The sequence below is a fragment of the Dipodomys merriami genome, unplaced genomic scaffold (genome assembly GCF_024711535.1).
Source record: "Dipodomys merriami isolate MVZ:Mamm:240054 unplaced genomic scaffold, mDipMer1.0.p SCAF_55, whole genome shotgun sequence".
In the NCBI taxonomy this organism is placed as follows: Eukaryota; Metazoa; Chordata; class Mammalia; order Rodentia; family Heteromyidae; genus Dipodomys; species Dipodomys merriami.
The window spans coordinates 1,305,983-1,321,848 of record NW_027206124.1 but is presented as its reverse complement, the minus strand read 5'-3'; the positions used below and the strand labels follow the sequence as shown (position 1 = coordinate 1,321,848).

Below are 15,866 nucleotides of genomic sequence, written 5' to 3'. Positions count from 1 at the left end.
CTTCCCTCCTTCCTTCCTTCCTTTCTTCCTTCCTTCCTTCCTTTTTTCTCTCTTTCTTTCTTTGCCAGTCCTGGGGTTTGACCTCATGGCCTGGGAACTGTCCCTGAGCTTTTTTTGCTCAAGCCTAGCACTCTACCACTGAGCCACAGAACCATTTCTGGCTTTTTCTGTCTATGTGATTCTGAGGAATTGAACCCAGGGTTTCATGAATTCTAGGTAAGCACTCTACCACTAAGCCACATCCCCACCCCCTGTAATTCAAGTTTAAATCATACCTTTGTCCTCTTTCTGTAGCCCCTCTCCATCCACTACACTTTCTATCTACTGGTAGAAAAGCTCTCTTGTCCGTATTTATTTTTATCCCTGCTCCCCTATACCAAATCCCTCATTACCTGCACTCCCATCGGGAAACTAAGTTACCTAAATATAATTTGATTCAACTGTTTTTCTGTTTCTTTGTAGGGATTTTGAGCTATTTGATTGAGCATTCTTACTCTTTTGCTTGTTTTTTTTTTTCCTTTTTTTTTCTCTATTTGCTGTTATTTGGGATGGGGTGTGTGTGTGTGTGTGCGCGCGCGCTCGCGCGCACGCGCACACGGGGGCCTGCAGACACACACACACACAAGTACCTACTTAGCTATTCACGTCTCTTCTATTATAACCCATCAGCTAGATTTTCACTTCTATCTTACTCACACTTCACCCCAGACATTGCCCAGTCTTAGCTCAAAGGGCATGTATTCCAGGGGGCGAAAAATCACTCACCTAACAAATCAACAAGGTGAAATGCTGCTATCAAGAACCAGCAACTCCATAATAAAGGACTCAAGTGATACTGAAGCAGAAGAAAGCTCAAACAAGGAGGTCAAAATAGTAATGACAAGAATGGTCAATACAATAAAAGAGGTCACTATAAATAGCTCAACAAATTCAAAGATGAGTCCAACAATAAGAGAACAAGAACCGGAGAGCACAAGAAAACACAGGAATGAAATATAGAAGGTGATGCAGAATATAAAAGAGGAAATCAATAATGATGTCAAAATCTTGAAAAAAATCAAATTGAAATCCTGGAAGAGAAGAGCTCAGTAACGCAAATAAAAAATGCAATTGAAAGCCTAGCTTATAAGAGAGATGTTGAAAACAGGGTGTGGGGGGGGGTGAAGATAAAACAAAGGAAGTAGATCAGAGACTGTTGAAAAAAAAAACCACTTAAGTTACAAAGAGGACTTATAAGCTCAGACTCTGCCAAAAGACCAAACCTACATATAATGGGGATAAAAAGGGAGGCGAAATAAAAACCAAAGACATTGATAGCCTATATAATAAAATAATAGAAAACGTCCACAATTTGAGAAAGAAGGGGGCATACATCTGATGGAGGCTTAAAGAACTTCCAACAGGCAAGATTAGAAGAAGAAATAACCCTAGTGTTTTATAGCTAAAACACTAAATTGCAAAGAATAAAAGAATATTGAAAGCCTCAAAAGAGAGTAGACAAGTAAATTACAGTGGCAAGCCCATTAGAATATCAGCAGATTTCTCTATGCAAACGCTAAATGCAAGGAGAATATGGCATGACATAATTCAAGTCCTGCAAGATAATAATTGCCAACCTAGCCTACTGTCCTTTATTAGTGAAAGAGAAATAAGAACTTTCCATGACAACTGAAAGCTAAAGAAATTAATGATTAACAACTAAAACTGCAAAAAACCAATAAAATACTTAAAGGCATTCTGTGCAAATCCCAAACAGAAAAATATAGGAAAGAACAAAATCTACTAGAGGAGATTAACAAGTATCTAAAAAAAGATCAAAATGACAAGAAATACGATGTATCTTTAACTTTCTTTCTTGTGCTGGTCCTGGGGCTTGAACTCAGGGCTTGGGCACTGTCCCTGCCTCTTTTGCTCAAAGATAGTGCTCTACCAGTTGAGTCACAGCTCTACCTCTGGCTTTTTCTGTGATTAATTGGAGATAAGAGTCTCAGGGATTTTTCTGACTAGGCTGGCTTTGAATCCTCCTCAGATCTCAGCCTCCTGAGTAGCTAGAATTATAGGCATGAGCCACCAGCTCCTGGCTTCAATGTTAACATTAAATTTGTAATGGTCTTAATTGTCCAACATGCCACAAGATCCAACCATTTGTTGCCTACCAGAAACACATCTCACTTGACATAGACAAACACAGGGTTGAAGAATGGAAAAAAAGGCCTTCCCAGTAAATGGACCCTGAAAGTAGGATAGTATCTGACAAAATGGGCTTCAAGCTAAAAGTAGTCAAAAGAGACAAAGAAGGTCACTTCGAATTAATAAAGGGAAGCTAAAGTAGAATTTATAGTAGTTTTCATGCACCAAATAACAGCAGACATGAATGAGTTAATTAAACAAACAATTCTGGCTTTACAAATGCTGATAGATCAACAAAAGTAGGATACTTCAATATCCCACTCTCACCAATAAGAGGTCATTCAAACAAAAACAAAAAACTCAAAGAAACCTCAGAACTAAAGAACATCATAGATCAACTAGACATAAGAAACATCTACGGAGTATTTCATCTAATAGCAGCATAACACACATTTTTTTCCTCTGCAACTCATGGAAATATCCCTCAAATAAATCATTTTTTGAGATGTAAATTAAGCTTCTACCAATAGAATGAAATAAAAAATCACCCTTCATTGTATCTGACCATAATGGAATTAAACTAGAACTCAATGACAAGATACTACAGAAAATATATAAATACATGTAGACTGAACAACATACTGTTGAATGAGCAGCTGGTTATTGAAAAAATAAAGGGAAAAAATGTAAAGTTCCTGGAATTAATGAAAATGAGAACACAGCCTGCCACAGCCTGTGGAATATAGTGAGACAGTGCCGAGAGGAACATGCAGAACCATGGAGCGCATACATCCAAAGAAGAGCGCTCTCAAATACACGGCCCATTAACACTCCTCACACTTGCAGAAAAACAGGAACAAACGAAACCCCAAATTAGCAGACAGTAAGAAATAGTAAGATTAGGCAGAAAAATAATGAAAAAGTAATGAAATGGAGGCTAAAAAAAACTATACAGAGAATCAATGAAACAAAAGTTGGTGTTATGGAAAAATAAATAAGGTTGACAATCCCCTAGGTAATCTGACAAAAGAAGAAGGAAAGTTATCAACTCAATGAAATTAGAGATGAAAGAAGAATATCACAATAGATACCAAAATAATCCAAAGGATCATGAAGGAATACTTTGAAATCTTCTTATCAAATAAGTTGGAAGAATCCAGAAAAAAAGAATTATTTTCTGCAAACAGTTGACCTATCAAAAATTGAACCATGAAGATATAAACTGCCTCAAGAGATACATAAGAAGTCATGATGATCTGGGCACTGGTGTCTCACGCTGTAATCCTAACTATTCAGGAGGCTGAGATCTGAGGATCACAGTTCAGAGACAGCCCAGGCAGGAAAGCCTGAGAGACTTTTATCTCCAATAAAGCACCAAAAAATCGGAGGTAGTACTGTGGCTCAATAGCCTTGAGCTGAAGCGTGAGGGTCAGTGCCCAGGCCCAGAGTTCAAGCTCTACCACCGATCAAAAAAAAAAAAAAAAAAAAAAAGAAGTAATGATAGTGAAACATTAATAGTCTTTCAACAAAGAAAAACCCGGGACCAGATAGATTCATGACAGAATTTGATCAAACCTTTAAAAAAGAACTAACAATAAAATTCTCCATGAAATAGAAAGGAATAATACCAAACTCCTTCTACGAAGTAAATATTATACTCTTTGCAAAACCAGAAAGACAGTAAGAAAATTATAGACCAATCTACTTAATGAACATTGATGTAAAAATTCTCAATAAAATCCTTACAAACTAAGTTCAACAAAACATCAAAAAATCATGAACCATGATTTTGTTGGGTCCATTCCAGGGATTCAAGGATAGTTAAAATATGTCAATCAATAAATGTAATGTATCATGTAAACAGTTAGTGATTAAGGACAATCATACATAATCATCTCAACTGATGAAGAAAAACTATTTCCTTTTTTTATGATAACAGCTCTGAACAAACTAGGAATAGAAGGAAAGTAACCTGAACTTAATAAAGGCTATATATGACAACTTATAGCCTATACCTTACAAAATGGGAAAAACCAAAACCATTTCAAGATTGAGTAAAGGATGTCCACTCTCCTCACTCTTACTCAATATGGTACTGTAATTCTAGTCAGAATAATACAGCAGGAGAAATAAAAAGAAATTCAAATAGGGAAAAAAGGAGTCAAATTATCAACTTTTTCAGAAGACATGATCATGCACTTAAAAGACGTTACAGATTCCACCAAAAATCTAGAACTGAGAAATTCCTTCAGAAATGTAGCAAGATACAGAGTCAACACTCAAAAAAATGGTGGCATTTCTGCACGCCAACAATGAATAGGTTGAAAAGGAAATCCAGGAAACAACTGAATTCATTATAATCTGAAAAATAATAAAATACCTAGGTTTACTTAATCAAGGAAGTGAAAGACTGTAAGGAAACTATACAACTTTGGAGAAAGAAATTGAAGAAGACATCAGAAGGTGCAAAATCTTTCATACTCATGGGTTGACAGAATTAATGTTGTAAAAATAGCCATATGTACAGATTCACTGCAATACCATCAAAATTCTAACATTAGCTCTCATAGAATTAGAAAAAACAGTCCAAATTTCATAGTATGTGATAGAAGCCCCTGAAGAACAAAAGCAATTCCAAGTGAAAAGAACATCATGAAAGGTATCACAATACCAGACTCCAAAATATACTGCAGAACCACAGTGAGAAAATCAGCTTGGTACTGGCATAAAAAGAGACCCGAAGACCAATGCAACAGTATAGAAGACCCAGGAATAAAATCACTCACTTACCAATGAATCATTTTTGACAAAGGAGCCAAGATCACATAATGGAGAAAAGAAAGCCTCAACAAATGGTGCCTGGGGGAACATTGGGTATCTATCTGCAGAAGACTGAACCCAGACCCCTATCTCTGGCCCTGTATAAAATCAACCCCAATTGGATCAAAGAGCTCAAAGGCAGACCTGAAACTTCAAATCTACTATAGATAAATGGAGGTGAAACCCTGGTAGTTATAGACACAAGTAAATCTTTTCTGAATAGGATTCCAGCTGCCCAGAGGATAGGAGCAAGAATTGACAAAGGGAACTACATTAGAGTTTCTGCATAGTAAAAGAAACAGTCACCAGAGCCAAGAAACCATCCACAGAAGGGGAGAAAATCTTCACCAGCTATTCCATAAAGGATTAGTATATAGACTACAGAAAGAACTAAAAAAACTAAACAGTTAAAGAACAAACAATTAATAAATGAGCAAGTGGGGATTAATATAGAGAATATATAAAGTACTCAAACCAGGTGCTGGTGGCTCACACCTGTAATTCTAGCAACTCAGGAGGCTGAGATCTGAGGAGCTCAGTTCGAAGCCAGCTTGGGTAGGAGAGTCTGTACAACTCCTATTTCCAACTAACCACCAAAAAACTAGAAGTAGAGTTGTGATTCAAAGTGGAAGAACACTAGCTTTGAGGGAAAAAAAAAAAATTAAAAAAAGCTCAGAGACATCATCCAGGCCCTGAGTTTAAGTTCAATGGATGAAAACAACCAATCAATCCTAAAAATATTAACAGTAAGAGAACAAATAATCCAATTAATAAAGGGGCAAGTAAACAAAAAGTAACACAGATTGGCTAATAAATACACGAAGAGATGTTCAACATGCTAGCCTTAATGGAAACGCAAATCAAAATCACAGGGAGAATCCATCTCCCTCCAGTCAGAACGGCAGCAAATGCTGGCCAAGATGTGGGGGAATAAAGGAACCTCATGCACTTTGGGTCACAAGCTGCACTTCTTTGAAAGGTCACGGGAAAACAAAGAAAGGTCACAAAACTGGGCTTCTTTGAAAGGGACGCACGCTAGGCCTGGACACTAGGCCTGGGACTGCTGGGGTGTCACAAGGAACTCATGCTGGCCCACAGTGAGGCGGGGAAAACTCACTGTGGTCTGAGCTCTGGATGTTTTTTTCCTCGGTCCTTGGTCTAACAGACACGATGTACTGGCCATGGGCCCTGGGGTCGGCCACAGGGATCCCACAGCGGTGCCGGGTGTAGAGGTCACCCACTTCCTCCTTCTGCACGGGGGAGCACTCTTTTTCCCTGGGGAGCACAAGTAGTTGAGGACAGGTATCAGGACAGGCCAGAGGAGAGCTGAAACCTCAGGTGAGCTGTGGTCCCAGGGACCTTCCGGGGCCCAGAGGAGGAGGGGTGGGTCAGGACACTTACTTTGCACCAAGGCTGGACCTGTAGAAGAGTCCGAAAGAGACGGAGTGGATCACAGGGGACCGCACTTCCCAGGAGCAGGTAAGCATGTGGACCCCGTCGAAGAAGCACTGTAGGTTGCCGGGCTGCGCCTCGTCCCCTGGGAGGAGGGACAGGCTTGCTCAGCCACAGCTCTGGTTTTCTGTGCAGCTCGGACACAGAGAGCATGGCCACCAGGCCGTGGATGATGGCAGGCTGGCCCTGTCCGCTCTGTGCCACCAGCTTGAGAGGATCGGGGCTGGGTGAGCCATTTCAGGGCCAGGGATAGTCTCCAAGTGTTGGTGACAGAGGGGACCCTGTACAGAGCACTCCTGCTAGTGATCAGTGTTATTTGTCATGGACCCTAGGGGCATGGGCAGAGTTGACCCAGGACCCTGGCATGGATGTGGGACAGGCCTGGGATCTCAGATCAGGACCCAAAGCAGAGACCGTGGGGGACTCTTCCACCCCTACTGCCCAGAGAGAGGCACTTCCCCCATCATCCCCTTACCTGGCTGGGAATCCCAGCGCACCTCAGGGCTCCACGGGCTGGGCCGTCCCGACATGCCTGAGTTCGAGGACAGCCTGGTCCGCACTCGGGCCACGTAGGTGCTGCTGGCCGTGAGGTGCTCTGGCCCCAGGGTGACTTGTGAGGACTCGGAGTGCAGGGTGGTGGCATCCTGCAGGAGAGGGGGTGCTGAGGGAGGGCCAGGCCAGGCGACGTCCCTGGCTGGGCAGAGCCGCCTTCGGGTCCTACCTCCCACGAGTGGTGCCACTGCTTGTACGCCACCTCAAACTCCAGGTCCCTGTGTGACAGCCAGGGTGCTGGGGCAGCCCCCAGGGCCACCGTCCAGTTCAGCAGGAACTCGTCTCCCTTGCTCCTGACCTGGATGTCCTGGGGTGAGGGCGGCTGGACTGTGGGGAGAGGAAGCGCGGGGCAGGTGAGGGCGGCCTGGCCACGGGATGACGCTCCTGCCAGTACTGTCTGCCATCACTGGTGGACGAGGAGGGGGATCCTACCTCTACAGCCCTGGGCCCCTGACCTCCAGCACCGTGGGCTCCATGTGAAAGCAGTGGCAGGACTTGGGGAGGGGGGCTCTGAATGCCAACTACCAGCTCCTTAGGGGGGCTAGAAACCAAACAGCAGCCCCTTCCTGCCTAGCTGTGTACCACAGCCTCCTTCCCAGCAGAGGGCGCTGCAGGCCAGACTGCTCGCTCCCCTGCGGCCCACTCTCCCTCCTATCCAAGTCCCCCAGGTCTTTGAGGACTGTCATTACCTGGTATAAGTGTCACCTGCTCTAGGCACCCACCCTCTTGGACTCCCACTCACTGGTGGAATTGCTTGTTCATGTCTCACTGCAGCTGTCGGTAACTACCCCACCCAAGCAGGATTACACATCCCCGGCTGCCTTCCCTGGGAAGCCTAGAGCCTGGGGCAGGGCTTGGGTCTTGACCCCCCTCGCCACCCCCTCCTCCCCCACCTCCAGGCCTGAGAGGCAGCTGCGGTGTACTGGGGGGGGGTAAGAGGAGGAAGGAATGGGCACGTGCACACAGTGGGCATCCTCGGGGAGTCATTACCCACCACCCCGGCCCCCCGCCCCGGCTTTGCCCTCAACACACTGTTAGAAAGGCACATTCTGAGGCCACAGCCCTGCTCTCCTCCGGGTCTGATTGCCAGCAGGGTGCGCTCTGTGTAAGGGCCTCTCTTAGTGGGAGCCCTCAGAGTCCTAAGCCCCCCACGGTGCACACACAGCAGAGATCACCCTGCGCCCACTGTAGCCAGGACAGGCGCGACTGCACTCCTGAGCTGACACCAAGCTGGAGGAAGCTGCCGCCAACCGAGCCCACGGGGCACTGGATGCAAGCCGTTCCCAGCCAACTCCAGCCATCTTACAGCACCTGCTCATGTCCCCGAGGGGGAAGTGGGAGAGGAAGTGAGACGTGCAGATCTCCTGCCAACGCACAGCTGTTCCTCACTCACTGCCAAGTTTTCAGGGACGAGAACTGATCTCCAGATTTAGAGAAAACCCCACACTCCTCCATCCCCACTCTTCTCTCTTCCACCATGTTGGCCTTCCTGTCCACCCTGTGACGTCCATGTGTCTTGCTGTGCCCTGCTGTAGGAGCGGGCGACTGAATCATGTGACTGCCTGCCGTTTGCAGCCGCTCCGCTCCTTGCCTTCATCCTCTGCCAGTCCCGAGTTCCGCCTTTATCCTATCTCTCCCTCATGAAGAGCTTCCTCCCTCTCATCTTCCACCCTGGGACCTCTTCCTTGCACTGCTCCCTACTCCCCTGCCCTGACTTCCTGTGCCCCTGCAAAGAGGCCTTCTTCAGTACAGCTGGAGCCCCACCTCCCTGACCCTGGGACCCAGGGGACAGAGGGGCATCTACCTTCCCTGTGCGGCTTACAGCCCTGGGGTCTCAACCCTGCTGAGTACCCTTTGTTTCTCCCTCCCAAAGTCCCCTCTGTTCTGAACACCATACCCCATGAAGGGAGTTCCCAGCATGCCTCAGCCCTCTGCGCTTCCTGGCCCTTGCACATGTAGAACCCCTGCCAGCGGTGCACCTCCTCCTCATCTGATCTCAGCTGCAAAGCTATTTCCTTCCCTCTGGAGTGCTCGTCTGGATCCTCCAAGGTCCCTGCCGCTACCCCCGGCGTGGCACACTAGCCAACATGTGGTGTTGCCCAATCCCTTAGACCTTAGCCCTGATTCCTCTGGGGGGAGGGACTCTGATCTCTCGAACCTGTGTTTGGAAACGTGGCACACGTGACAGTTCATTTCGATTGTCAACATCACTGGAAGGCAAGGGCCTAGCAGATTAGTTAAGCACATCTCTGGGTACGTCTGACAGGTTGTCTCTAGAGATGGTGAGACCCTGAGAGTTCTGACCTAATGCATGGATTAACCCTTGGTAGATCCAGAGTTGGAACAGAATATTTGCAGGTGGTGGAACTATAGGAGGTGGGAGGTGGTTGGAGGAAGTAGGCGGCTGTCCTTGCCTGGCCCCTTCCTGTTACAGCCCTGCTCTGCTTCCCGTCCTCCGTGGGAGCTGCTGTGCTGTGGGCCGGCATGCCCACTGTGATGAATGAATCCTCTGAAACTGTGAGTCAAATAAATCTGACTTCCTCTATGCCTCTGTCATGTATTCTGTCAGTGTCTAGAAAGCTCACCAACAAGGCATGCCAACACTATAAAATAACTTTCCCTTCTATTTAGGAAATACTGCAGGACTGGCTTTATTTCCTCTATTGCATTAGAATAAGCCCTTACTGGACACAATGCCCTTTGGTAGCTCTCCCCAGTGGCCCCAGGACCTCCAGGGAGGGCAGTGGGGGGACAGGCTCCGGGTCTAACTCATGGGAGAGAACACGATCTGTACTGCCATCGCCACTCACAGGCTGCATGGTGGAACCTCTCCCAGCCCCACGGGCTGCAACCATGAAATGGGTTGTTGTAGAAGGAAGACGAGCGAACACAAGGAAGAGTCCTGTCTGCGGACACCCCCTCCACCACAGGAATGGTGGAGGAGGCCTTCAGCCTGGGAGCCATGGCTGAGCAGGTGACGGGGGGCGGGGGGCTGGGGTGCAGGGGAGTTGAGTGGGGAGCTTGGGTGGAGGCCCTCACACTGCACCCCTGCAACACCTCTAGCACAAGGACTCCACAGCTGCTTCGGTCCAGGGACCTGATCTTAACCCCAGGACAGTGCCTCTGCTCCTCGAGCCCCTCCCACTGGCCTGTTGTGAGGTCCGCTGTGAACAGAGGCCAGTTCTCTCACCATGCTGGTCCAGCAGAACTGTGCTCTGGATGCTCAGAGGCCGGTCGGGTCGGAATGAGAAGTAGTCATTGTCAGAGAGGACAAAACTCTCGTAGGGAATGATACATCTTCTGGAGACACAGCGGGGGGATGGGCAGCCTGGCTTGGGCAAGTGGCCAGTGGAGTTACAGGCCACGGGCCGTGCTCGATCCCTGTCGGGACAGAACACACATGATCCTAGAGGGAATCAAGGCCTCCCACGGCCCACAGAGCTACCGAGTGTCCCTCGAGTGCTGGGTTTTGTCTGGGCTCAGGGTTGGGTGGTGAGGACACGCAGATCCCACGATAACACAGGAGCAAGAGGAGAAGGCCTCAGACCACAGGAAAAGAACACAGACCAAGAGACTACAGGGACTGGCCCCGGGGCGCCAGGGAGCCTGTGAGGCTCACGTGGAGGTGGGGGAGTGGATGATGCAAGCCTGAGCCATGGGACCTAGGCTCAGGCCTCAGTATTAACTGGGATGGGGATTCCCTGCAGGGCCCCCGCCCTGGGACAGGTGGCTACAGGGGGGATGGGGAGGGGCAGTGGTGGACAGGAGGCTCGGAACTCTGGGATTTGCCTTTGGGCTTCTGCTGGCTCAGGGCAAGGAGGGAGGCCACCAGCTGAGCAGAAGACGGCCGGAGGAGATGGACACGGCACAGGGAGCACTCAGGGAGGACACAGCGGGCACAGGCCTCCTGTAGAGGTGCTCCCTTCAGGGGATCTGGCATTGCTGGATTCTAGCCTTGTACTCTTTCCACCTAGGACTCATCTCTGACCTCCCAGAGGAAAGCCGGCCACCTGCCTGAATGGCCTGTTAGAGGTGGCCACCAGTCCAGAAGGGAGCCAGCTATGAGCCATGGGAGATGGAGACCCCACCTTGGCCCATGGGCCCTGTCTCGGTGTCCGTTCTGTACTGCCTCCTGCCCCCCCCCCCCGCCCCCCAACCTTGTGGCTGTCTCCTGCAGCAGGCTGGACCCAAGACTCCCACATCACACACCAGTACCCAGGCCTAGTACTCTCCACCTAGTGTCTCTGGTATTGACTCTGATTCACCCCTCTCCACCCCCAGCCAACACGGGCCTGGGGCTCTGGTGCTAGCGTCACTCACGTGTTGAGCCGGCGGTACAGGGTGACGTTGATGAGCTTCCTGGCGTCCTCAGTGTCCGCCCAGCTGCAGGAGATGTGGCTGGTGTAGTCGTTGTAGCAGCTCAGGGTCTCCAGAGGGACTGTGCCTGGTGGGGAGAGGCAGGGGGGTGTCACCCCAGCCTGGCGTCCAGCTTCCGGTAGGAGGCCCAGGTGTCCAGAGGAGCCCCTGCACTGGGGCATGTCTTGGACATCCCTCTCCAGACAGGCAAGCAGGGACCACAGAGGATTCTCAGTATGTGTAAGGGAGTTGCCATGTCCCCCCCCCCCCCCCGCCAAGGTCAGGACATGCTTTGGGCTCCGGTTTTGTCTTTGCCCTCCACATGCCACCTAGCAGGAAAGGCACAACGGGGGGTCAGCTGCAGCCTGCCAGCCCTGCCGTGTACCCTATACTGTGGTGTGAGTCTCAGCCTGGGTTTAGCAGAGAGGATGCGACACTCAGTCCTCGTGGAAGTTGCTGTGGATTGGGGAGGGAGAGAAACCTGGGGCACCGTCCTCCCAGGGACAGGGGCTGGAGGTGGGAAGCAGCGGTCAGCAGAGGGGCAGAGGGTACAGTGGGGAAGAGGTCAGAGGAGAGGCTGGAGCAGCCTAGAGGAATGTGGGGGACACTCTACAGAATGTGGTAACAATTTATGGAGACACTCTATGGCTGGGTGTGAACCCCACAGAGACCAGGAAAAGTTGGGCAGGGTTGTGGGAGCAGGGATGAGGGACCAGGGACAGAGCGGGGGAAGAAGGCGAGGCTGCCGATATCTGCGAGTCTATGGGGGGTGCCCCCCTCAGATCTAGCAGTGAGAGGGGTAGAAAGGGGTTTATCTGTCAGACTCACCTTCTGTCACCAAGCTGGGACTCCAGCACACAGCCAGCAGGGCCATGTGGAGAAAACCCCAGACTGGCGCCATCTCCTGGTCACCCATGGACCTACAAGTGGGTGGCACAGGCTTGTCTGGGTTTCCCCTGGTGGGAAGCTAGGCCAGGTCCATGTCTCTGGCTCTGGAGATTCTTCTCTTGGAGTCTCCACCTCCTCTGTGCCTGTGGACAGTATGGGCTGTGTCAGCTCTGTGCTGACACAGAGGGCCAGCTTGGTCATGCACTGAGAGTCCAGGGAGGTGGCCTGAGGCACATCCCCTTTCTCCGAGGGTGTGAACTGGAGGGGATGGGCTTGCTGTCTGGTCACTGCAACTGGGACCCTCTGCACGCTAGTACAGTGGCCAGAGATGAGGACAGCTAAGGGGAGGCCCGGTGTGTGCCAGCCCTTACTGCGCTGGGAGCTGGATATGCCATCCCAGTGTGATCACTTTCTTCTCCCCCCTCCCTCCCCTGCCTCTCTCCTTCTCTCCCTGTGCGCCCTCTTCTGTGGCATGGAGATGGGTACTCTCCCGCCTCTGCTGCATTTGCCATTTCTTCCCCAACACTCTCTGCCAATCAGTTCCCTATTCCCAAAGCCTGGGGATTTCCCCATTTTCCTTCAGACTACCAGGGAAGTACCCAGAGGCCAAAGAAGACCTAGCAAGCTGCCCTTTCTCCAGTAATGTTCAAAACATCACACAAAATGTGTGTGCTGTCTCTATCTTCCTCTCTATCTATGGTCTATCATCTATCTATCATCTACCTGGTCATCCATCTGTATCTATCCATTCACCCATTCATTCACCATCCATCTGCCCATCCACCCATTTATCCAACCATCCACTCACTCATTAATCCACCTACCCATCCATCTACATATTTGTCTATTATCTATAATCTATCCATCTATGCATCATCTATCCATCTACCCATCCATTGACCTATAATCCATCCACCCTTTTATCCATCCTCCCATTTATCCATTCACCCATTTATCCAATCGTGTATTCATTCATCTACCTATCCATCTACCCATCATCCATCTATACATCCATCCATGTGTCTGTTTTTCTATCTAGGGTCTATCATCTATCCATCTGTCCACCCATTCATATGTAATCAACCAATCAATCAATCTATCTATCTATCATCTATCTATCTGCATACTGGTTAGAAACAAACTCTATTTTATTCAAGAATGTCCTGCATGATGAGGAGGGAATCAGATTAATGTGCAGTGATAGACTATTCCATTTAAAATTCTGAGAAGAGAGAAATTTGGGGGAGAATGCAATTGTAATAATCAATGCATATCCTATGAAACTAGGAAAATTGGGGTTGGAAAAGATGGAGGAGAATGTTGGAAGGAGTGACATTAATCAAGATGTATTCTACTCAGAAAGTGGATGTTGAATGGTAACCCCTTTGTACAATGACTCAAAGATAATTTAAAAATTAGTAAAATGCTAGGAGAATTAAGTAATATTGAAAACCAGCCCAAATCTCCATCACATACCATTCTCCAAACATGTTCTTAAATAAAAATGTAAATGCTAAAAATGAAATCACATTATATTTAAGTTACAGAAGTAAATAGCTTTACCCTATTTACACTTAAAAGAAATCAGAGGCAAAGTCTGACAGATAAAAGTGCAATCAAACCAACATCTTCTGTTTTATGCAAATAATTGAATCACAAAGCAAAGGATAAAATGTGGAGGAAAAATGTCTGCTCCAATGTCTTAATCTGTCAAAGCCAATATCACAAAACACCATAAGCTGGTGGCAGTTTATAAAAACAAGAGAGTGAGTTTGACCTGGAACACTGCAGGGATGCATGGAAGTGTCAGCCAATGCTCCTTCTCAATTAGCATATGCTAATAAAAATCTTTTAAAAGATCAGCAATTACAGGGGCCTGGGGAGAGAGGGGTGGGTGAGAGAGCATGGAGGAGATTCAGGGAGACAAAAAGGACTCCATGGGAGGTGAAGGATGCTGTACACATGTCACCGTGACTCCTCCAACCCCAGAGCAAGCAACAACCGTAGAATGGGGAGCCTTTGGGAGGCACTGGGCTCTGCGGTGATGGCTCCTCAGTGTAGGTTCAGGGGTTTGTGGCCCACAGGACATGGGTGTTTGCGTGGGGGAGGGCTGTGTGCATGGCGGTAGTGGTGCAGGGTTGTATGCGAACTCAGTTTTGCTGTGAACCTAAATCTGCTCTAAGAATAGGGTCTATTAAACACACAAAATAAATGGAACTACAATAGAAAGAACTAAAAGAGGGAAGGGAGGAAGAAAGGATGAAAAAAGAAGGGGGGAAGGGAGGGAGGAAAAGGAGGGAGAAATAAAGAAGGAAGAAAGGGGAAGGAAGGGAAGAAAGAGGAAGGAAGGAAGGAAGGAAGGAAGGAAGGAAGGAAGGAAGGAAGGAAGGAAGGAAGGAAGGAAGGAAGAAACGAAGGAAGGAAGGAAAGAAGGGAAGAAGGAAAGGAAAGGAGAAAGGAGGGAAGGAGAAAGGAGGAAAGGAGGAAAGGAGGATGGATGGATGTGAGGGACAGGAGGGAGGCAGGGAAAGCAAGCAAGCAAGCAAGCAAGCAAGCAAGCAAGCAAGCAAGCTGGGTATGGTGTCAGAAAGCTGTAATCCCAGCATTCCGAGGGCTGATGTAAGAGGAGCAGACTGGCATCTGAGGCCAGTTTAAGATACACAGAAAGACCTTGTCTCAAAACCAAAAAGAAAAAAGATAAAAGGAGGCTGGCACTTGAGAGGGATTGTAGATTACCAGGGGTTATACTGGCATTTGGGGGTAGGGCTGGGGCTCAAACCCGGGGATTGTGCACACACTAGGTAAGTAGCCTACTACTGATCTACATACCCAGCCGAACCGGCACCTTAACAATAGTGAGTCTTCACACCAACTAACAAAGAATGTTTTCCATTTATTTAGCTCTTAAACGTCTTTCAGCAAGGATTTGAAATTTCAGTTCTACAAGGTGTTCAACTCCTTGGTTGAATTTACTCTCGGTTTATGCTTTTATACACTAGTTTACATGGAACTGCCGTTTCAATTTCTTTTTTTTTTTTTTTTTTTTGGGTCCAGTCGTGGTGCCTGAACTCTGGGCCTGGGCGCTGTCCCTCAGCTCTTCAGCTCAAGGCTAGTGCTCTACTACTTGAGCCATAGCGCCACTTCTGGCTTTTTACTTTTGGCTTATGTGGTGCTGAGGAATCGAACCCAGGGCCTCATGCATGCAAGGCAAGCGCTCTACACCTGAGCCACCTTCCCAGCCCCCTCAATTTCCTTTTTGATCGTCCTTGCCAGAGAACAGAAATATAAATGACTTTTGGGTTCTGACATCGTGTTCTGAAATGGCTCTGAATTGGTTCATTAGCTTTATTTGAATTTGTTTTTCAGCACTGTTTAGTACCTTATTTGTTAAGAGATTTTGTGGATTCCTTGGGGTTTCCTATATATGGGGTCATGTCATCTCAGAATAAAGTTATTTTGACTTCTTGGGTTTTTTAATTTAAAGCAAAACAAAACGAGATACTTGTGAGGCAGGGCCCTGTGGCTCATACCTATAACCATAGTTACTCAGGAGGCTGAGATCTGAGGACTGTGATTCAAAGCCAGACAGGGCAGAAAAGTCTATGAGACTCTTAGCTCCAATTAACTAGCCCCTAAAAAGCCAGAAGTGGAGGCATGACTCAAGCCTT

General features: G+C 47.9%; 1 protein-coding gene across 3 annotated transcripts in view; it reads right to left on the bottom strand.

The window, feature by feature from the left end:
- The window catches only part of Csf2rb (colony stimulating factor 2 receptor subunit beta), a 38,799-nt gene that overhangs the window by 6,884 nt on the left and 16,049 nt on the right, over window positions 1–15,866 (bottom strand). For all 3 annotated transcript variants that reach the window (XM_069999440.1, XM_069999441.1, XM_069999439.1), the window contains exons 2-8: window positions 12,139–12,341; window positions 11,275–11,398; window positions 10,145–10,335; window positions 7,124–7,281; window positions 6,878–7,046; window positions 6,352–6,487; window positions 6,068–6,225 (exon numbers count right to left, since the gene is read on the bottom strand). In XM_069999440.1, coding sequence (XP_069855541.1) covers window positions 6,068–6,225; window positions 6,352–6,487; window positions 6,878–7,046; window positions 7,124–7,281; window positions 10,145–10,335; window positions 11,275–11,398; window positions 12,139–12,226 — 1,024 coding nt within the window. In that variant the 5' untranslated portion in view covers window positions 12,227–12,341. The remainder of the gene's footprint in view (window positions 1–6,067; window positions 6,226–6,351; window positions 6,488–6,877; window positions 7,047–7,123; window positions 7,282–10,144; window positions 10,336–11,274; window positions 11,399–12,138; window positions 12,342–15,866) is intronic.